The sequence below is a fragment of the Eutrigla gurnardus genome (genome assembly GCF_963514095.1).
Source record: "Eutrigla gurnardus genome assembly, chromosome: 6".
Classification (NCBI taxonomy): domain Eukaryota; kingdom Metazoa; phylum Chordata; class Actinopteri; order Perciformes; family Triglidae; genus Eutrigla; species Eutrigla gurnardus.
The window spans coordinates 16,938,914-16,962,839 of record NC_139920.1 but is presented as its reverse complement, the minus strand read 5'-3'; the positions used below and the strand labels follow the sequence as shown (position 1 = coordinate 16,962,839).

At 43.0% G+C, this 23,926-nt stretch overlaps 1 protein-coding gene across 2 annotated transcripts in view; it reads right to left on the bottom strand.

Moving 5' to 3' along the window:
- Positions 1 to 267: 267 nt before the first annotated feature.
- The window catches only part of dennd1b (DENN/MADD domain containing 1B), a 110,244-nt gene continuing 86,585 nt past the window's right edge, over positions 268 to 23,926 (bottom strand). For both annotated transcript variants that reach the window (XM_084010665.1, XM_084010666.1), the window contains 9 exons: positions 23,537 to 23,638; positions 17,801 to 17,891; positions 16,573 to 16,613; positions 15,113 to 15,148; positions 14,599 to 14,655; positions 13,307 to 13,396; positions 5,601 to 5,686; positions 4,966 to 5,191; positions 268 to 4,854 (listed from right to left, as the gene is read on the bottom strand). In XM_084010665.1, coding sequence (XP_083866791.1) covers positions 4,009 to 4,854; positions 4,966 to 5,191; positions 5,601 to 5,686; positions 13,307 to 13,396; positions 14,599 to 14,655; positions 15,113 to 15,148; positions 16,573 to 16,613; positions 17,801 to 17,891; positions 23,537 to 23,638 — 1,575 coding nt within the window. In that variant the 3' untranslated portion in view covers positions 268 to 4,008. The remainder of the gene's footprint in view (positions 4,855 to 4,965; positions 5,192 to 5,600; positions 5,687 to 13,306; positions 13,397 to 14,598; positions 14,656 to 15,112; positions 15,149 to 16,572; positions 16,614 to 17,800; positions 17,892 to 23,536; positions 23,639 to 23,926) is intronic.

Genomic DNA, 23,926 nt, shown 5'->3' with positions numbered 1-23,926 from the left:
CACACACACACACACACACACACACACACACACACACACACACACACACACACACACACACACACACACACACACACACACACACACACACACACACACACACACACACACACACACACACACACACACACACACACACACACAGGATCAAATAAACCCGTTTGAATAAATTCTGTGTGGACACACAACACGCCACCCTGAGTATAACACTCTCTTTCCTTCTATCTGAATGCATCAGTTTGATATAAAAATCCATCCAGAGGTGCGTAAGCATGAAACAGTATAATTTATTTTCAGTTCACAGTGCATACATTGTGTGCAGTTGTACCAAGTTATTCATCAAAAGCACATTAGACTGATCCGAGTTGTTTAAGACAGTTGTTTTTTCTCTGCAGACGAACATGCAAGTATGCACAGAATCAGAAACTAGTGGCATCCTAAAGAGTTAACGGTCATTACAACACCCGAGAAAGACTGAAATAAAGATGCTCGCTGTAACTCGCCCAACGTTGTCACCCCTCAGAGAATGTGTTGTTTTTAATGTGCGTTTAAAGGGGAAGTGATGTTAATATATTTCAGTCCACAGTACCTCTTTAAACGCTGCTACAACCTCCGACTCACTCCAAAATGTGTAATTTCAGGACAATTATACGACTATATTTTTGATGACTTTCAAAGTATTGTTCTCCTTAGTAATCTCAAGCCTGCAGACATTGAAATGTAAATCCCCTGACAAGCATTTGTTACTAACTGACTCACTGTTTCCTCCGACGAAGCTCAACGTTAGAATCACAGTAGCCAGGCAACCGAATTAGAAATGTTGTCTAGGCAGATGACGTTTTTACTCCACAACACCCAACCCAACGCAGAGTGACTGTATCGCGCATGGTCCGAAGTTATTTCCATCCTTCTCGATCTGATGGAAGTGCTAAATACTGAAATAATAATTCATATCAACAGAAGAGACCACAAAACTAAACAAACAAACACCAAATGGTAGCATATGACACATACAGGTACAAACATGCAGACACATCGATACGCATCGTACCGTGTACAAGCATGCGTCAGTCTGCTTATCGGGATTAGAAGTCGTCAAATGCTTGAATGGCTACATCAGACATTTGTTAATATTCTCTTTTTTTTCTTTTTTCCAAAAATAAAACCTAAAATATTCAAATATTAGATGTCATTTCTTTTTGTTTTTCTTTTACGACAAACAACACCAATGACATATATTTTCCATGTAAAATAAACTCAAGCCAGCAAAAATACACATCTATTCAGTTGAAAATAATTTGTCATCAATATGAAATCAACTACTCTTCAGAGAAAACGTCTTTAAACAGTTAGCTCTGGGTTTGTTTTTTAAAGAGAGAAAAGAAATAACAGAACATAAACTATACAAGGAATCCACCTCAGCACAATTAAAATAATGAACCTAATTTGCAAAAAAAAAAAAAAAAGTAAAATAACCCAGAGAAATCAGAGATCTTACATTAAATACAGGCCGACCAACGGAAAGAAGAGTAACTGAAGCTGAACATGCAGCCATTAAATCAAAGCTAATACCAAAGTTCATTTCAGGTGAGTTTCTCTGGACCGAACCAGGCTGGTTTATCACACAAACACCAGATTGATTCACGGCGCTCTGAAAGCATTGCATACAGCTCCATCCTATAATACTGTACCTTGTTGTGATGATACTGGGTGGAACTGGGACTTTATAAGGCACACCGTTCTGTCAGAGACGCACCGCAGCTCCCCCACAGACAAACACACGTCATATTTACTCATTTAGGGACGCGTGACGCTCACTCCCACTACAACACTAGATTGATTAAGCAGGATTTTCAAGCAGAATCGCCCATTAAAATGTAATTTCTCTGTTAAAGAAAACTGACCTTTCTTTAAAATTAAAATAAATACAATTTGCATAGTAAATAAGTTTTAAAAGTGTTTACACTGAATAAGGCCAGCGCAGAGATCGTACTGGAGTCGTTTTTCTCCTTATTGGAATGACTAGGACCGGTTCCTGGGCTTTTAGAAGCACGCCAGAGACTTTATGAGCAAATCGTTAACGCAGAGCAGCACTCAAAAAGTGGAGAAATAGCTGCTATTAAACTGCCACACCGACTGGCGTCTGGCATAAATCATAAGAACAACGAACCATAAATGTAATAATCCCAACACAAGCGCAGAAAAAAAAAGAAGCTTTCTTCTTTTCTCCAGGTTTGTGGCGAGCAGAGACCGGTGGGAACCCCCCCCCCCCCCCCCCACCGGTCTCTGCTCTCTCTGGTTCTCTCCACGGGAGAGCTGTTAGAGGAATACTTTCTGTACACTTTACATCCATGTCGCTTCTCACTGAGGAGAACCGTATTGCTTCGTTACAGTACAATCATCAACCGACGCTTTACATTACAGTGTGGGACTCGAACCTGGGAGGACAGAGATTGCATTTCCTCCTGTGAGCCAAGAAAGGAGACAGATAGAGAGGAAGACAAACACTGATGTGTCTGGTGGGATCGTACGGTATCATTTTCTTAATATGAACAAGTTTTGCTAAACTTGCTAAAAGGAACGTTTATGTTTTCAGCAAGAAGGATTTTATGCAACTTGTCCATAATAAGAAAAAGTAGAATACCACCAATTATCATTCAAGTCACCTTTTCCACCCCAAAACACATGAGGCAACCCTCTTCAAAGTGGAGGTAAAATGCGCTGAAAGGACCGTACCATTAGGAGAGACATGGGGGGAGAGAGAGACAGAAATGGCGTTTTCAGATGGCCCACTTTAACTTTTTTGCGTCTCTTCAGAATGAATTTGGAAGAGGAGAGAGAGACAGAGGGTTCTACGTGAACATCTCATCATCTGGAATGCTATTTGAAAATAAAACAGCAGCTTAAAGCACATCTTATATATATATATATATATATTACTATACTATTCTATGAATCCAGAGAAATACAGTGCTGTTTGAGTACTACTGACTGTTGCATTTAAGATCTGAGAGCACCACAGACTCTGATTACAAAGTACCTGTACGGCATCTATGGATTAAGACACCGGAGTAACAAGAACAAATCACATGTCCATTTAAGGCATTGTGACAGAAACATTAGGATTACACAGTGTAGAATTTGTTTGCGGCTCGTTTTATCGTTTTTTTGCTGAAATGATTCTAGTACCAGGTGGCCAAAGTGCAACTTGAACTTGATCACGTGAAATGTTGGGAACACTGTGAGTAAAAGACATAGTGATGTTTTGAGGAGATATAGTCCCTTCTCAACCCTCTAAGTCTTTAAAAAAAAAAAAAAAAAAAAAAATCCTCCACTGCCGGTTGGCTTCTTATATATTACCCAAAATGTAACTAATGGGTCTTTCTGTTTTCTGGTATTACATTGTGAATATATTACAAGATGAGAAACTTTGTATTGGAGTTGGTGACTCTTCGTAAAACAAGTGAAAAATCTCCCTGCACTTCATTAAACACACAACAACATGGCAGCACTGTGGCTTCAGGTGGTTTAAAGAAATAACTTTCTAAACTACCATGATGTTGAAACTTTATAAGAGTAATCTGCCACTGTAGTGAGATGATTTAACCTGTTTCCATAGCAAATCAATGCATTTCAAGTAGTAACCTTGTTTTTATCCTTTTGCACGTTTTCAAAATACAAGTTCTCATTTATTGGAAAGAGGTTAAAATATGCTCACTGACACTGGCAGGTTTTTCCCCCACTTGTTTTAAAAAAAAATAAGGTATTCTACACAGAAATGTCTTTAAAGAGTCGTGCAGTGCCCAAATTCATTCCTTCCTGTTTCCTGCTGTGGCGGCTGTGACTCTCTGTCTGCATCTGCCAGCACGACATCAAATCTGTTCCTAATGTTTCCTGATAGCTTGTTGAGATAAAAAAGATCATGTCCTCTGAGAGTGTGACTTGTAATAGAAGAATAAGACGGTGAATACATTTCTGTGCAACCTATGGCATTGGTCTTTGACGCCCCTATGTCTCGTCTGTGGCTTTGCTCTGGACCTGGTGGTGACTGTTGTTGCAGTGAACCTGGGAGAGCTGCAGGCTGGTGTGGAGGACCGAGCCGAGGCAACACATGGATTCAATCTCCTCCAGGAGGCCTTGATCCGGCACCACGGCCGCCCCGGAGCCTTTACCCTGACCCAGGCACAGGCCGAGCCCCAGCAGCCCCTCCTTGGACACTTCTTTCTCCCAGGGGACCTGCGTTGCTGTCTGGCTGTGCCTCGGCGGGCTCCCCTGACCCTCCGGGGCCTTGCTCTGCCTATAGAAAGCCTTCTCCTGGTACTGCCTCACCGTCTCCTTGGACAGCACCTTCCTCCTCAGGATGCTGGTGGAGGCAGTCTGGTTCTGGGCCTGAGGAGGCTCCACGTTGCCCTGGGGGTCTGAGACGGTCCGAGGCCGGCCCACTGGTACGGGGGAATGGTTCGGGTAAGAAACTGAAGAACTGTAGGTGTGAGAGAGAGTGGGAGATGGCGGCGTAGGTGTAACTCTGTGGGACACCGAAGGCGAGTAGGAGAAGCGGTCTCCTGGTCGTCGCCCTGGAGGTAGTAGAGAGTGAGGGTCCGAGTTGAGCGGATGAGGATTTGACCTGGAGACGTGAGCCCCCTGGGCTGAGGGGGATTCTGTGGTGACGGGCGCTGCGGGAGCCGACGTGGGTTTCTTTGACAGCTTCAAGCTGCTCTTGTTGGGCTGCCGGCGTGGAGACGGGGGAAGGTGTTTTCCGTGGACCGCGCTGTCATCCTGTCCCAAGTTCCAGCTTCCTTGATCCCCACCGCGCTCATCTGCAGGTCTGGATTCGCTGGGAGGTGTGGGCTTGCTCTGCAATGGAAGAAATGAGGAAATACGATGAACTAAACACATTTATGAAGAGACCTGACCTGTCCCACTGAATTCTGGGTCCCAATGTGATGCCATAATGTATTTTAGTACCAAGTCCTTGTAGTCCAGTAAATCGTCCATGGACCTGAAGAAGTCCAGGCTCTTGGCTGCGCTGAGTTTGCCCTGCTCCACTGTCGTGGTGTTCAGAGAGTCCAGGATTTCCTCCAGCAGGTTCATCTGGCCTGAGCGGGAGGAGTCGATGTCTAGTTCCAGTGAGTAAGAGTCGTCGCTGTCCCCGATGTAGGACGGGACATCCCCGCTGTCCTCTGAAGAGATCCTGAGAAAGGCAGAAACAGTCATTCGTGCATCGTTTCATAAGATAACTTGAAAGAGCATCAAGTGTTTGTGAGTGGAAATATAATTTATTATTGTGAATATCACTGAGAATGAGGCTACAAAGACGCTGTGATAACCATTCACTTTAAAAAGGAGTTACAATCTCTGTGTGACGTTTCTATTATCATACGCCATTACTAAATATGTCCACTTGGGGGCAGTATGATCATGGAGTAAAACAAAGAGCGAATGTGTTTGGCAAAGCGACTTTCAACGTTGTATCAACTTTTTCTAAAAAAAAAAAGAAAAAGAAATGAATCAGTCAGCCAGCAAAAGTTCCAATAGCTCGACATACACACTTAAAACAACATGGAACCGACTTCAGTGCCAAAACGTTTGTGAGGACTTACTTGCTTGCACTGTCCAGCTCATCATCATCAAGCCCGTAGCCGAGATCTCGAGGGCCCATGCTCATGGGATACTTGTTGAAGTTTTGCTGTTAATGAGAACAACACAGCAAGTGGATGTAGTTAGACACAAAGCATAACGTGATAAAACAAGAAAAGTGGACCCGGGGGCGTAGAGGTACACCGCTCCTGATAAACACGGAGTCTAGACACAATACGGCCTTCTTGCTGAGGAACACGTTTTCATAAAACCACGTCTTGGACCCTGATAGAGAAAAGATGCAGGTCTGTGTCTATTGGGTCCCCCATAAGACATGAGTAGCAGCTTGTTTTAATGAGCCTGGACCCTTAGGGTTCAGGCAAAATTTGTCAAATTTGGGTCTAGGGATAAAAAAATAAAAAAAATCTTGAAAACCTGGTGTTTTATCAAACTGGACCTAAACGCTACGCAGGCTCTGTGAGTTAAGATGTGAGCAGCGACGTGAATCATTTGTGTTGTGCGTGTGATTGTGTTTGTTATTGCGTGGTGTTGAATGATCAGCGTGCGCTGTAGTTGTCTGACAAAGTGGGTTTAATAAGCCACCTGTGTACCATATTTAATGGGTGGGTTAAAGAAGAGACAGAAGCTTTACAGAGCAGGGCAGGACTCTCCCCATGGGAGCCCAAATCTGCCCCAGGCCACTTATTAACATGCCTTCCACTACGACGCATATGTTCCTCTCTGGCTGCATGCGCATGTTCACTTATGTTAACACTATCTCTCACTTTCTAATTCACACCCCTTGTCCATTTACCTCCTCACATGGCGCCGCACACCTCCCCGTGTCTAGTTTTTTTTTTTGGCAATATCTCAAATCGTCCTTCAGTCTCTATGTGTTGCTGTACACACACAAGCACTCGTGCATGTTTTTGTAGCATGTGTTTTTTTTTTTTACACCGGCTCAGCTCCACCTCTCTGACTTCTCTGCTTTTTTTTCCTTTCTTTTTTTTTTTTTTTAAAGTCAGCCACATTATCAAAGCCCAACACTGAGAAAAGGGCTCTTTACAACCCTAAAAGTGAGCGATGCACGGGGTGTGTTTAAGGAGATAAGACTGTAGTGTTTGCGGTGCTTGTGTTGTGGTTGTGGGAGCGATAAAAAAAAAAAAAGAATCAGAGACACAAAAGGTGAAGAATGGTAAGAAACCTACCGTGTGAAAGGCAACAAAAAAAAAAGACACAAGAGCAAAAGGCGGAAGGGAATTAATGACAAAAGGAAGGAAGGAAATATTTAGAGGTGAGGAAAGATTCCTCAAAGCCCCAAAGAATGATGGGAATGGGGGGGAAGGAGGGCAGCATTAGGACGGCCAACCAAGCCGGTCTTGATTAGCCGACGCAGTGCCAGCCAGACAGGCGGAATGTAACGTGTGGCTGGCCTGGCCTCATTTAGGGCCTGTGTTCGTCCAGGGAAGACACACACACCCACATATACACACTCGGTCACATACGCACTCTATTACAAAAAAAAAAAAAAAAACACAAAGAGTTAAAGTGCCATTTTCTCCATAAAAGTCAGCGGAGGAGATGTGTGCAGTAGCCACTTAAGCCTCTCAGCCATCGGGCTAAACACGAACACATGTGGTGGCACTGCTGATTGGCCGAGCCGCTCCCCTTCCATGGTAGCTTGGAGCTATAATGAAAGAAATTTCAGAGGGGCTCAGGCCTGGGATCCCTAAACAGCATTTAATGGATTCCTGTGTCAGGGCAGTAAATCTGGGGCCAGGCCGACATGCCAGCCAGCCAGAGCGGGCCGGCGGAGCGGAGATGCACCTGTGAGACACTTGGGGAGGGTGGGGCCTGGACAGAAACACACACACACACACACACACACACACACACACACACACACACACACACACACACACACACACACACACACACACACACACACACAGTTATTTAGACTGTTCATTTGTGCAACAGAGCTGCGTTGAGGGAAGCGGGGCCTCTCTCCGCGTCTAGGTGTTTATTAAAGCAAGGTGAACCCAAACACAACCAGACACAGGTCACGCAGCCGGCCCTCTGATCTCGGTTACAGCTCTGGTGCTGTCTACAAAAGAACGTTCCACAGGGAGCCGTAAATGGATGGCACCTCACTTCACGGCTTTATCAATTTGTCATTCCCTCTCTTCGCTGTGACCCTTTAGTGCAGCAGTTACGATTAGACTATTTACAACAACCCAGCATTTTTTTACGATTAGGAGGAGTGGGTTTATCGCACTTTTGTTTTTTAAGGGGGAACGACTAAAGTTTGGCTTCGTCAGCCACTTGGATGTAATATTGCTGCCACTTCAGCCAATTAGACGTGTGGATTAAACAACAAAAATCAGATGACCTTCATAGGGCGATCTTCTCTACCAAGAGGTTAAAGCTCTGCCACCGTCCGTTAAGCTCAGGCCCGACAGGACGCTGAACTAGCAGAACAACAGATTATCATACTACTCCTTCAATAGCTTCTCGCTGCCGGCTAATAGGAAGCTGAAAGGTGAAAATGTAAAAAGTGATTCCCCACCCTCCATGCCTTCCTGTCTCCTCCCTCCATCACTCTGCTGACAGATGTCACACTCTCTGTCTGCCTGGCTCGCTTCCTCTCCGCCACGTCGTCACAAGTGAGACTGTACGCGATCAGGAGGATGCAGCGAAGTGAGCGGTGAAAATAACAAACCACCATCCAAGTGTTTGGGAAGAGGGAGAAAACACTGTTAAATCAATGAGAAGATTTGTCAGCAGTGCTTCTCTTCTACAGAGAACTCTTTTTTTTTTTTTAATCCTGAGGGAAATATATTTATTAATTATTTTTGCATTATTACGTAATGGATTTCTTTTTTTTATATACACTTTGATCCGAGTTCCTGAGTACCTGGCTCAAGAAGTAAAAGAATCCTGATTACCACCGGTTCAGGCTTCAAACATGAAAAGCAGCGCATCCACTAACAAGCCTGTACTCTCATGGATTGTGAGCAAATGAGGGTAGAATCGCAAACCAACTTATCCTTTACTCAAACAATCTATACGCTTGCCTTTCTAATGCGGTAAGCAGAGGTATGAAATACATCTAAGGAGCCGATTTGATACGACACATTACCATGGTTACGGGGGGGGGGGGGGGGATAGTCATCACCATCCATTTTAGTAGCTGCATTCGGAGAAACAAACTTTCCCCTCCTCTTCCCTTCCTTCTCTGCATGACCGGTTAAGCGGAACAACTACGCCTCTCTGTGACAGGGCCAAACGCTCGCGGACTTTAATAGCCGCTCTTACATTATACATCTCATATGGTATTTCTGAGTGGGCACTGATCTCACAGCTTGGCAGTGTATGTAAAGGGATGCCGGTAAAATGCAAACAAACCTTGGGGAGAGGCAGAGCCTTTGCAGAAGTACGGCCAAGTCTGTTTAAGAGCTGCTCGCTCAAAAAAAAAAGAAGAAGAAAAAAAAAAAACAGCGTTTGAGGCAAGATCCACTGCCCGTCTGTCCAACTGGCTGTTGCTGAAAGCCCACTTCCCTTTCGCTTAAAAAAGGAGCCATATAAAAAGAAGGGAAAGCGGGTATTACGCTCATTCTGTTGGACTGAACTAAAGCGGTCCAGTAAAAATCACCTGGTGTCTTTCTGTGAATGGGCGCGGTGCAGTACTTTGAAGGTGCCAGGAGATGGCACTTTGGTTTCAGCGAGGAAGCCAGTTGGTCTCTGAAGTGGGGAGAAACTAAATGAAGTGGAGACTACAAACACATACAAATAAGCATGACACACACACACACACACACACACACGCACGCACACACAGCTACGGACAGAGCCACCGTATTTAAAGCTCATATGCATCCTAACTATGCATCTAATAATATTCATCCACAATATTCATCTTAAAATGAATATTATGAGCATATTTGAGATTTTTTTCCATTTACAATTACATAAAAAATATCATTACTATGAATCATAACACGTGTGCTCTACAATCTACAGCATGAATAGGTCGCGAAATTAGCTATTTGGTTTACCCTGAAAGTATTGTTCATATTATGGCATTTTTAATGATGTGCACACGACGCCTATGTAATGCTTTATGAGCAATATTTCAAGATAAGTGCTATTGTACTAAAGCATACATATTATTAGTATAAGCATGTTGAAATTCAGAGACAGATGATCCTGAAATCATAACCACACACACACGACCCCCCGTTACAACACACACTTCACAAGTCATGTGTACTGTCAGTGCACATATGTGTCCACTGGAACACATGAGCCGCCTCCAACACACACACACACACACACACACACACACACACACACACACACACACACACACACACACACACACACACACACACACACACACACACACACACACACACACACACACACACACACACACACACACACACACAGTATGCATGGGACTTTGTTCCTCTGTTTTACATCTCAGTCAGCCCCCCGTTTCCCCTCCACCCAAGGCAACGTGGTGTGTTCTCTGGGCTGGCAGCTCTCCTGCTCCGCCAGGTGAAGAGTCCAGAGCCTGGGGCTGAGCCCAGCCACAAGCCCACTGGCCGTCACCGTCCATAACACCGTCCACCTCCACTCTCTCAACAGCTGTCATTCTGTTGCCTCCAATTTGAGGCAAAGTGCTAAATGCACATGTGTTTGTGTACATGCAGCATGCACAATCACAAACAGGCTGATGCACCAAAAAAGGGCTGAGACACACTTTCCATGTGCAGGTGCTTATAGCCCAAGACCACAAACACACACACACACACTCCAGATACACAGAATCTCAAAAACAGATGTGTCGCTCACACACACACACACACGAAACCAAACAGGAGCCAGAACAATGGTTGTTGTTTGTTGTATCAGACAAGAAGTCAGCGGTCCAATTCAGTCTTGTTTTTGTCAAACGAAAGGCTTACTCCTACATTCTTAATCAAAAAGCTCACCAAACACTGCAAATCACCCACATTGCCAGATACCGCTGAAATATGTGAGCAAATGACGGCGGCACTTTCCCTTTGGTACATGTGTTGGCTGATCAAAAAGAATGGGAATTTTATAACTGTAATTATTTTTTTTTGCTATGATTAATTAAAAAGGAAGCTACATGGGATCATTTATTTCATTTCAAGGACAGACATAGAGGGGTTCGCACACAAAAAAAAGAAAAGAGAAAGGATGAATGATAAAAATGTATCGTGCTTTTTCTTTCTTTCATACAGGAAGATGGAATGTCTTTAATCACATCACATTTTTTTTGGAGCGCCAGATGACAAAATGCTTCTGAATTCAGATGAGCAGGTGAATGAGCCTTTGTTGGTCACTTGGTCAGAGGTATGGAGGTTTGGAAAGGACACGGGGAGTTGGTGATGGAGCATATGCACGGTAGCTAAATACACAATATATAGATAAATATAGATAATATAGATATCATGAGTTAATTGTATATGAAGTGAGTTTCATTTTAATTAGGCATGGATACTGTTCAGTTGCCAGTTTATAAAAGTAATGTACAAAACTCTCTTTCTACTACATTGATGTTTTTTTCTTGGTCTTTCATTGTGAGCTGTTTCTAATAATTACTCTACGTCCACGAATGCAAACAGGGTACAATATCAATCCAAGAAAAGTAGGATTATTTTATTTTATTGGTGCAGGACTGTCATCCCAATGTTGAGATTGCTTGAACAAAGACAGGACTTTGGTGGGACATGTTTTAAAGAATGAGGAGTTAGGAATAAGAGTAGGTATACTGCTGTGTGTGGGCACAAGAGGAAGGGGAGGTATGAGGAGGTTTTTTCTATTTTTTCACTTTACTTAACCTTTATTTAACCAGGTTAGTCCCACTGAGAGCAATTTCTCATGCAAGGAACACCTGGTCAAGGCAGTAGTGGGCAGAACACAGAATCAAGAAAAAAACAGAGATAGAAACAATAGGTACGTATTTCCTCCAACATTCTTTAGAACCATTACTTAAATGTAAATATGGTGAAAGTAGAAAAATAGCGAGAAGATGAAATAATCCATAAGGAACCTAAAAAGATGATTTCCAGTGGTATTTTGTAAACTAAAAAACATTCTTCATGCAACTTTTTGTGTAAGAATCTTTTTTTTTGTTGAGTTTCTAAGTTTGCTTCAATATGCGCATAAAGTCATAAACTAAGCTAATTTGACTATCCTCGGAAAACAAAACATTGAAACAGTTTTCAGTAAAATGTACTGCTTTGAAGAGTTTTAATCTTTCAAGGTTACTCCAAACTGACAGACCATAAATTATCAAGGATTTTTTTTTGGGCTTCTCAATTTTCACTCTTAGTTTAAAAAAAAAGAAAATCTTGGGATGTCAGAGTGCACTCTCCTCCTGGGGTGTTTGTCTTCATTGTGTAGGCATCCGGCACAATATATAACAGCAGTATATATATATATATATACACACACACACACACACACACACACAAAACCAGTGCTATAGTACATGTGTCCTATGTATCCAGTGATCTCCAGGGACCCGTTACTGTGGCAATGAACAGCCCTCAATGGAGGGGACAGGGGCTGAGAGGGTGTATATCCTGAATGCGGCGTGCACGTGTGTTGGTGGGGTGTGTGCGTACATCAATTCCACGTAAACTGGTAATCTGTGTGTGTTGGGTTGGCCCGTCTTTGTGTGTGCACTAGCTGGGGGGGGAGGGAGGGTGGAGGGTGTCCGAGGAGGCCTTCAGAAAAAGCCCTAATTGCCGTTCCTCTCCTCTCCCCGGCCGTCACACCTTCCTCTGCGCTTAGACTTTCCAGCCTCATCACGCGCACACACGCACACACACAGGAAACACAACGCTAATTAGAGACAGCACAACCTCTTCTAATCACACTCTTACATGACTGTGACCAAAATGTCACTGTGTGCATGCAGGCATGTTTTGGGGTGTTTTCTCTGGACAGAATTGTGAGTCCACTTGGCATTTTTTTCATTTAGCAAAAACAAGAAGTGGAGAAAGCTCCGGCTGGGAGATACAGAGATATAGATATAAGAAGGGAGATATAACTAGTAACCCGAGGCTGCATTAATGTGTATTAATACTGTACAAAAGTGTGCAATTTTAATTACGTTGAACCAAACTTCCCATATTACATTTTCATATACGTCTTCTCATTATCTAACGTTTTTACGTCTCTTGATACATTTATTGATGAATGTGTCTTTTGAGAGTGTGCATGTGTACACCAGCTCGGCACACAACAAAGAAAAAAAAAGAAGAAGAAGTGCTATCCACTTATGGTGCACAAGCATATTCTTCAGAGGAAATGCTGACCGGCAGATGAGCTGCTTCCACTGTCCGTGCTGTTCAGAGAAAAACACTGAATGTACAACATGAGTGCGTTGAAAGGAAAAAAATGCTTATCATTACATTTGGCACCCTGACAAACTAGTGTACTTCCAAGAGCTGTTACAAGAGGGATGAAGTAGCAGGAGAAAGAGAGAGATGGAGAGAGAGATGGAGAGAGATGGAGATAAAAAAAAAGAGAAAGATAGAAATGAGAGGAAAGAAGTGGAAGACTGCATCCATGTCAAACAAGTGAAAACTGACCTCTGGTTTGATCAGTCAGCGTACATGTTATTTACTGTTGTGCATCTGTGTGTGTGTGTGTGTGTGTGTGTGTGTGTGTGCGTGCGTCATACCCGTCTCATCTTCTGCAGTCTCCTTGGAGACAGGCTCTTGGTGCTGGTGGGTGACCCCTCACAGACCATCATCCCCTCTTCTTCTTCCTCCTGAGAGACAAACCATGAATGTAAAACATGTAAAGACCATTACAGTCCATTTTGTTTCCGTTTCTCAGTGAAAGGATTAGTCCGTGATATTCAATATGTTTTCTTCTTGTGAAATTATACTAATAAGTATTCTGCATTTAAAGAAATAGCTTTTTAAATCTTAATCCAAATTGCATTTGATAACACTTTAACACTAACGATGAACATCTCACACACACAGTTACTGGAAATACACAAATTAATAGTCACTTACAAATGTTAACTTTGAGTTTGAGTAACATTTAATAAGAGCTACAGTGCCCAGCTGTTTTATTTAATCACTCAGGCTTTTTACAAATTAAAGCCCGTCAACAAACACGCTTGTGGCCTCTGAGCCACAGTATTTACGTTGGAAAATATCGAGAGAAGAAGTAATGTATTGGTTTTGGTCTTCACATGATTTTTTTGTTTTGTTTTATTTTGAAATCACAGCAGATATATCAACCTCAACCTCATCCTTTAAAATGTTCTCAACCATATAACGGCGATTACATTCAACATTGGTGAGTTTAATATCGATACGTTTGTGCATCGGGGTCCTTGTGTGTGACCTTTGTGGCGGCGGCACTTAAGTGTGATCCTGAGAAAGTCAAATTCATTAATTTGCGTATTTTGGGAATTCTCTTATGAACACACCGGAAATCTGTTTAGCTTCGAATCGAATACATTTCAACACCTCTATTTGCCTCCACACACACACACTCGCGCACACACACACTCGCGCACACACACTCGCGCACACACACACACACACCACCGGTGCCCTCTCTGCTCAGTTTCCCACTGACAGATCAAACTGCTATTGCCTTATCAAATCCATCAGGCTTATGGAAACATACACCTCGTTACATTAGCTTTGAGGAAATCACAGGCTCACTGATGAAATATGCAGACAATAAAAGAGAAAGAGAGGGGCCTGGGCTCGGATGACATGACAGGCCATAGCCAGAGGGGCGTTGGTTAAAAATGTACAGCCCTGAACAAAGCGCTAAGAATCACACACTCCATGTAAAGCAGCCTTCCTGTCTGTTTCTATGAGGGGGGTGTGTGTCTACTGTATCTGTGCGCCTCAGAACAGGATTACGTGTGCGCGCGCACGTGCACAGTTTCCACGAGCGTGCACACGCGTGTGTCAGGGAGGTGTGAAGGTTCGTGCTGCTCACCCTCGCTTTGAGTCTGCCCTTAATGTCCCGGATGCCCCTCTTGGCATGACTCTTGGCCTAGGAGGAAAAACAACACACACACACACACACACACACAGAAACACACACACACGGATTACTAATCAAAACATGTTGCATTAACATTCTGTTCTGGTTTCGTGTAACATCAAGAACTGCTTTGATCCCTGTGGCAAAAAACACGGAGACAAAAGGCTGGATAAGAGAGCCTCGCACACTAACAGGAGGCGGTAACATGAAAGGGCACCCTGACCACCTATTGCACGGCACATAACGACACGGTGCCGCCCGTCAAGACGACTCCCATTCCTTCCGCTGTCAATCCCGAACAGACACGCCGAGGAATCAGGTTTGCCGTTTTGTGCATTTTTTTCACGAAACAAGCTGAACAAAAGGGTTTTATTCCGCTGGTTTCTGTGGCTTTCAGGACTTGGATGCATAGGAAGGAAAACATGACGTTGCATTACGCTCCATTAATATGAGCAGAAGGACGTACTTTAGTCACGGCCGTGTTGATGAGCGCTCCTCCTCTCTGTAACAGACACAGACAATTAGTGAGTCGCTTAGAGGGGATTTTCTGGCAAGTTTCCACACATAGTTATTGCTTTTAATATCTGAAATATTCATATTATGCACACAGCATGCAATCACATCTTGACGATCTTATCGGATTTCCACATCAATGACTTTGAGCGAGATGAACTGCGTTTTGCCTTCACACTGTGATGTACACTTTCCTTATTTATCACCGCGACGGTTGGAATTATTCCCACCAACATCGCTCGACTCCCACAGTCGTCACATCGGACTCATTTCCAATATCAAACCCAACCGAACCTCCCCGCGCAGCTGTAAATAGTATTATAATGCGAGTTCAGTACACAAATGGTGACACCAGGCAAAGTGTCACACCACTGAGCCACGATCAACCGCATGATTCAAAGCATTCAGGAGGTTGTTATTATGAAGCCGCCTAAAACAAGCCATCCGAGGGACTGTGCATGATTGATTTCTACTTTGAGTTCTGCAGACTGACATTATGGCACCCAATATCTCTCGTTGCCTGTCTTCTCTTCTCTTCTCTTCTCTCTCTATCGTTCTCAGAGTTGCAGCATCTCTCCTTTGGCGTCTCGCTCTTTTTCTCCGTTTGGTCTTTAGTGTAAGCACAAAGCGTCGGCTAAACGGCTAAACAGAGTAAATGGCAGGCAGCGTTTCAGAAGTCGGCGGAGAGAGAGGAGGAGAGGCCGAGGTGAAGGCCCCTCTTATAGATCCCTGTCAGTCAGAAAATGTGAACTTTAACAAACCTTTGAAGAGCACTCTAGAGAACTAATTCAGCCTTAGCTGACGGCATGGGGAGGGAGGGAGGGCGAGCTACTCAGTGAGAGAGAGACAGAGGGGGGGGGGGCTGTGACAGAGATGAAAAGAGGGAGGGAGAGAGAGAGAGAAAGGAAGATAAAGAGAGCGAGAGTTAGGGGAAGAAAAGGAGAGGAGGAAAGAGACAGGAGATGAAGGAGGGAGAGAGATCTATGTTCTTGGGTCGGTTCAGCGGAGTAACGCCCGTGTTTGCTGCCAGATCAACATGTCATGTCGGAGGACGTCTTGTCACGTCAAATCACTTCTGTCTCCCCTCCCTGTCTGTCTGTCTCCACTGTCCTGCTGCACGCGCCGCTTCACACACACACACACACACACACACACACACACACACACACACACACACACACACACACACACACCAAACGGCGCTGCGGCTGCATCCGTACGTTTCAGGCAGACCGCCCCCCCCCCCTTCATTCCGAAGGCAACGCCGGGACTTCAAACGCTGAGTCGTGTCAATCACACTTTCAATTAAATATAACTCGGGGATGAAATGAGTGAAACATAAAATAAAAAAGATAAATAAAAAGGCACAGATAAAAGCGTTTAGGTAGGATCGGCAGGACATTCTGTGAATACCTTCACAGTGTGCATCCACTGCTGGTAAGACCTTGAATTACCTGGAGGGATGTAGAAAACACAGGGAACATGAATTAATAATTTCACACTCGATAGCATTGCATTAACAAAGCAAAGGTAACGTTGTGTATAACACTGTGACAGTCTCTGCAGGTGATGCGATTGTTTCAAAAAATGTAAGATATAAATACATTTAGTGCACTAGAATTATTTGCTTTCTTCTTCAGTCCCTTTTGTCCTAATCAATAATAATAACTGTTGAATGTGAAATGAGTATTGGATATAAAGGACTTGTGAGTAAAATATGTTTTTTTTGTTGTCTTTTCTATGGTGTCCAGGGCTCGTAAGATGTTTAGAGAACAGAATTAAAGATGACAGTGTTGGTTTGGGGAAAGAATTCATGAGCCCAATATTCTGCTGGATATTAAGCTGCAACATCTCGATGCCATTTCCTTTCCCTTGTCATGTAAACACAACTCAAACCTGAAGTGTTGTGATCAAAATGATATAATTGGTTTGAGCGCTCCTGCGGGATTTCAGACTTCTGATGTCTCCACATGTAACAATGCTCAATCCTGCCAAAACATTACCAATTCTTTCGTCAATCTTCTTTTGCAACATTCAATCAGATTGTCGGGTAAGCATCGTTTCAGTTACAATATTCTGATTTAAACTAAATGACAGTCAAGATGAATGTCATATAATAAAAAGGATCCTGTTCACCGCGAGAGGCTTTTTACAGGTTTCAGAATGTAGTATTTAAAGTGACTTTAAGTCATATTGTTGTCATTGTTAATCAATGACAATCACATCCTGTTCTTCCAAAGACAACACAGATGATGGTGCATTAGTGATGTGGTCACAGGCGTGTTTATGGGAAATTTAACGGCCTCCATACGTGACTGCAGACCTGGTAATGTTATAAAAACTTACAAGGACATTTAAGTATTCTATTCAATGACCATTTTTTAAATCAGTTCATCATTGTTTTCAAAGACTTTTTGTACTTTCAATTGTTTTAGAGTTTTGAGAATGCAACACATTTTATTTAGATAAAGATATTTAATGTCTTTTCTGTTCATTTTCATAACTTGTTAAGATTTCTCCTCGTTTTGTTCGCCACTTTTACTGCACATTATCCCATAACACAATTACTACAGCCTACTGCACGATATGTGGCAAATAACTCTAATATGGCTAACTGATAAACAAGTCTAGCTTTACTCACTTCCACAGAAGCCCCCTTCTGTGATCTCCTCTTCAAACACATCGGAGAAGCCGCGGCCTGCGTTCAATTTGGCCAGCCGTCCGTCGATGAACTACAACCATAAATTACAACGTGCTTATTAAAGACGGGGGTTTGGGGGGGAGGGGGGCACACACTTTGACAGATAAAAAACACATACACACAGATTCAAACACTCAGGCCACAGTCGGGTGTTATTAATCCTACCTGACAGAAACTACATCCAAAGATTAGGTGGGTTGCAGGTAATAGGGATTTAGTAATGTGGAGCAGCTGAGGGATTAGGGCAGTAGACGACATGCAGCACACTGTCTGAGACATGAGGAAGTTTCATTTCCTCCCTTTGTAACATGGAGCGCATAAAACCCCATCTCATAAATATTGACCCAACAGTCAAGACAGCTACACATTTCATGAGCACGGACGCAAAACTCATGGAAATATGTTGCGCAAGTAAAAGCAGACGCACACACACACACACACCTCCACATTTGCGATTAAGACAACGAAAATAAAAAAATCCACAGCATTCTTACACGTTAAAGCATGAAAAATATTGAGTTTTTAGAGGCCATGAACAAGTCAAAGCAAATATGAGAGGGAAAGGGAAATAAAAATGATGCCAATACATAGTTTTTAACACATTTCTTATGATATCTGCTCATTACGAGAGGTCTTGTGTCTCCCCCGCCCCCCAGCAGTTACAGGCTCAGTTGACGGTTATATTGTAGTTTCTGTGGGGTGGGAAACATCTCTGTATATCACCTTTCTAAATACTGAACATGAAGAAAATCTCTAAAACAATTATGTGAGTGTAGATCACTCAGCCACACATATGGTGCACTGTTTTCCATTAGCTAAATCACTGTATAACCACATTGACCCCCAAGTTGCTGTTGGTTTCCTGCCCCATCGCTTATAATATCAGCAAATCACCGTGTGGAAAATACTTTCCAGTGAATTCCTTGGGCTAATCTTGGCAAGTTTCTGGTTTAAAAGAAACAAACTAAAAAAAAACTAATAAAAAAAACAAAAAAAACAAGCAGCAATACTTTTCTTTCATTTTCAAGCAGTGGAGCCCAGGTCTGCAGTAGTTGTGAAAAAGTAACTTCCTACCAGTTTGTGTAAGTTCATTTTTGTTTAACCTAAACCAAAATCTATCTTTTTAACCTCTCCAGGTAATTTGTGTAACGCAAGGAGGGAAAAGCCGATTAAAATCAATCATTGTGTCAAAAATAATTAGAATATATATACATATATATTTATATATAAAGCATTCAAAGTGATTGCATTAATTAACAATCAACACCTCCTACCTTTCTGCACTTGTTTGTATTTTCAGGAACAACAACAAATGGCACACCATTCTTTTTTTTAATATATTGTCAGATAAATAAATAAACTGCAGCACTCCTACTCCCGTTTCTGCCAATGTGTCCAAAGTGTAACAACAGTGTGGGTTGTTTTAGGGTGCGTGTCCTCAGAGACCGCCTGCTAACTAGCGACCGCCACCGCCATCCGCTCCTCCGGTCAGAAGAGCCAGAGCCTCATCATTAGATCATTTTAATGAGAGGTGAGACTGCAGGTTTCAACCACTGCTCCGCTACTTGGCCGGCCCAATTAGTGCAGATAATCAACCCAAATCATCACCTAGACGAAGCCTCCACTTATCCCCCCTCCCTCGCGTCCCTCCACCCACCCCGCCGTATTACCTGCCTCACTGTGGGCCTTAATTGGACATTAGTCAACAATGGCAGACTGTGGACACCACACTCACACAAACCAACACTTGAAAAAAACACTCATTGTCTTTGTTTTAAAGGGAGAGACAAAAAAACACAAAAATACAGCCAGCTTCAATCAAACAAAAACATTCACACTTTATCAATACGTGTGAATCAAATGACATTAATTTACACCACTAAAATAATTTAGCTGAAATAGCTTTTACTAAAGGAACTAAACACAAACTGTATGCATCACTAATGGCCCACTGAGTCCTGCTCCATCTCTCCATCTCTATATCCTCTTGCTTCCCGTTGCCGTTTAGTAGTAGTGGACTGTAGACCGGGAGAGTTATTCCATCTGGCACATCTACCCACTCACGTTACAGTGGTCTAGTTATTTATTTAAACTCTTGAATTGTGGAGCCAGATATCAGGATTAAGACTCTACAAGAGCTCATTTACAGAGAGCAACCATCAAGGAAATGTTATTTTTGCAACCTAGAATTGTACCCAATAAACTGTGGATACTCTGGGATGCAGCACAGATCACGTCACTGGAGAGCCTCTGCTTTTGGGTTTTACAGCAGTTTACTTTTAATACTGTTCCTGCTATTTGAAAATTGATATTTAGATGCCGATAATTGCAGCCGATGCAACGTATGCCAATCAAGCACAGGTAAAGCAAAATATTATATCTCTTAACCAGCGATAACTCTCAAACTTGCCCAAGAGACAAATAAGAATTTGAATCTGAGATGAATTCTTTATAGTAAGAAACATATAGCAGCTGTCTTCATCCATCACTCCTACTGGTTATGCTAAAATGTGGTTTTCCAGCTTACTGTAAGTGTGATATGGAGCGGACGGAGCGACTACATGATCAGATTTTAAATCATACAATTTGGTTTTGCAAGGACACACTGTTCCCCCTTTCCCATTAGTGGCTCGGCTCTTGCGTTCACACACACCGAGAATGACTGATGATTATTGATTGATGGGACGCACATTGTCTACAAAAGGCTCCTGGCAGTAAATTATCAGATACAAGTCCCCCTACGGACTCCATTAAACTGCGTATGGCTTAGTTTTGTCAATAAGAGGAAGAGACTTCATTGAATCAGTCTCTGCTAGCATGATACTTGTGTGTGTGTGTGTGTGTGTGGCGCTGAGGATGGTTGATAAGAAGCAGGTTAATGTCGACAGGCTTTCCCCCGCATTCTTTGAGAAGATTTCTCCCACTTGTGCTGCTCTGAACAGAAATGGTGGTGGACCGAGCGCGCAGGAAACAGCACCAGAACAGCGTGTTAGAAGGTGTAACTGACATTTTAAGAGGTGTGCATGTGTATTTTTTTTATTTTAGGGTGGGCTTAGTGTTTATATTTCATAAAGACACAAGATAAAAATCACTGTTGTTTCTGCTTTGTGGCCCCTTAGCACACAATTCAAATGCACTCAACAGTTAGAGTTTAGTTATTACAAAGCTGCTCTTATCCAATATGTTAGAATAATACAGTTTCATGGGGCTATTGAAAGTAATTGTTGGCTTTTAATGACATATGACACAATAGTAAGTCTGTCCACAAGGCCAGCATGTTTTGCTGAATTTGCATGAACCGCTCCACGCTGCTCCCTCTATAAAAATGAAATGACTTGCGAAGCAAAAGAGCTGCTTTACAAGGAATGAAAACAAAATCACCTGTAGAAAAGCAATTTCCTGCTGAAATGGTCACACTTCAAACTCAGGTAACACCTCCACATTGTGCGGGTGCTTCATCCTGTGTGTAATGTGTGTTTGTGGTCTACCAATTCCTATAATATGGTTTGAATTTGGCTAAAGTTTGAACCATTATTGTTGGCATCGGGCTGCAGCGACATATCCCACACTTTAAAGGCCAGGGTCTGCACGTGAATAGGATTATATATATATATATATATATGATTATATTATGTTGTAGTAGACATGTTTCAGTCACGTCTAGCATTAATGATTGTTGCTTGATAATTGAGAAACTCGACCTGTTTGTAAATGCATTCCTCCGACAACAATCAAAACTTTTAAAGGAGTAATACACGGCATTCGGAGCATTAATATAGCAGCAAACAGCTATTTGCTATGTGAAGATAGTGGAGTAGTCGCTCTCCCTCTGTGTGCATTGTTATCCGAGCTTCTCCTTGCTCCGCTGACATTGCCGGGTTGCCGGGCTTTATTGCATGCGAGGGCATGCTAGTGTGCCCCGCTGGCTGCTGCTCAGCACTGCCCTCTGTGCGATTACAGCTGATGACGCTGCAGCGTATCACCCACCCTCCGGTTCCCCCTCAGGTTAACACTGTTAGCTATGTCAGCACATTTGCTGTAGTTTGTTAGCTACGAACCGCCGGCTCAGGCATCGCCATGTTGAGAGCCGTTGAGAGGCAACAGATAAATTCCCAATCTTGGAATTTTAACTTTAGTTGGAGAATAAGGAAACCAAAATATAAATAAATAATGGACTAAATAAAAGTATGCTACTGTAACAAGGTTATATTCCCTTCTCCTAATTTAATATCTGGAATGCAACCTTTGTGGATTTTAATCTATTTATATATGACAATACATAGCAGCCAAAATGTATTTCTTACAATATGCGGACAAAAATGATTTATGTTTCCTAAAATTAGGAGGTTACTAATAAGACAGCAGTCCAACTTTGAGTATAATAAGCAATATACTGACAATGAAGACAATATATTGGACTATAGGTGCATAATAGGACAAGATAACATATTGGTATAAAAACAATCAATTGTGAGGAAGTACTGGAAATACTGGGAAAACATCGAGACATCTGCTGTCCACCAGTGTGTGCTTCTGCATATAAAAGTGAATGTGCTCTGGTGTGTGGCCGCGCCAGTCGAGTATTGTTTGCGTGTTTGCGAGCGGATGTGGGTCATGGTCGGAGCAGAGCTCGGGCGGAGCGCTGGCCTCTCTCACTTTAGTCGAAAGAGGAGTGGAGAAGATAAGCTCACCCCATCCCCCGTGCTGGAGAGGAGGAGGAGATAAGGGCTGGTTTCCCAACGCTACCGCTGAGGCAGGAGCCAGCCCGGGAGGATGCTTTGAACTGCTGCTCGCTATCTGCTCTGCCTGGGAAAATTATAGACGGGCCAGAGTGTCCAGAGAAACAAAAGGCTGATTGAGGGCCGCTGTGCTGTAACTCTCGGGGGTAAATCACACTACTATCACGGGTCAGAGAGCACAAAGAAAAATTCAAGGGGTGAGAGGAAATTTTCTTCGGAGCCAGAGGTGTCTCTCCGCTCGGCTCTGGCTCGGCTAAGTTTAGTATTGCTGAGGGGATTTGGGGGGAAAAACATATTAAGTATACATGAGTGATTTTAAGGGAAACTCATGTAACCACACATGAATAAAGGATATCTGCTCACACACACACACACCCTCTACACTACACTGCACATCAACAAAAACACCAACATAGTGGAATGCTGTATCTACTAGTGGAAGACATTACATTTTCTAAGGACAAAATTAAAATCCTAGCCACATTTATTTATTTTTTTTGCATTCATCATTGACGATACAACCTTGATGTGGTTTTGTACAGTGAACGACATCTAACAGGCCTGATTTATCCTGGTTTTGTTTGTCCACTGGACAGAACTGAGCAGACAAAGAGACACAAGTGTGTTTCCAGGGGTCAATAACCATTTATAATCCCAGGACTCTCTCTTCTCCTCACAACCCAACTGTCAAGATACTAAATGCTAACTTTGGCCCAGTTGAGCTGACAGTTTGCTGAGCACGAGAGGAGCTGCGACGACCGTCAAAATGAATGCTTCCATCCAAATAATCGGCTCCAAAACTAAACGGCTCAAAATTAAACTGACATCAATGGGAGAGGAAAGAATAACTGACCATATACCACACACACACACACACACACACACACACACACACACACACACACACACACACACAGAGAGACAGAGACAGCTATACCTGCTTGAAGAGCTGCAGGTTGACAGCCATGGACAGGAAGTTCCTCGTGGTGCTCGATCGATGGTTCACAAAGCTCTCCTCACAGAAGGTGATCGGCTCCCCCTGAAGAGTCCACAGACATATCATCGGCAAAAATTAAAATAAGAAAAACACTTTGTTCATTTTGGCTCACTTTACTTTGTGCTGACAGGTTTAAGACGGTTTGGTTCAGAATTGAGCCACAGGGAAGGGCAGGTGTGTGTGGTGCCTTGAAAGGCAGGGGGTCTAAACTGCACAATGTTGTTTACGATGTGATTCACAGCGCTGTGATCAAATTGTGTCTTCACTGTAGAAAGTCTTTGTAAACCAAGGAGGATTTCAACTGATTTCTTCATTAGTGAGCTAAGTGGG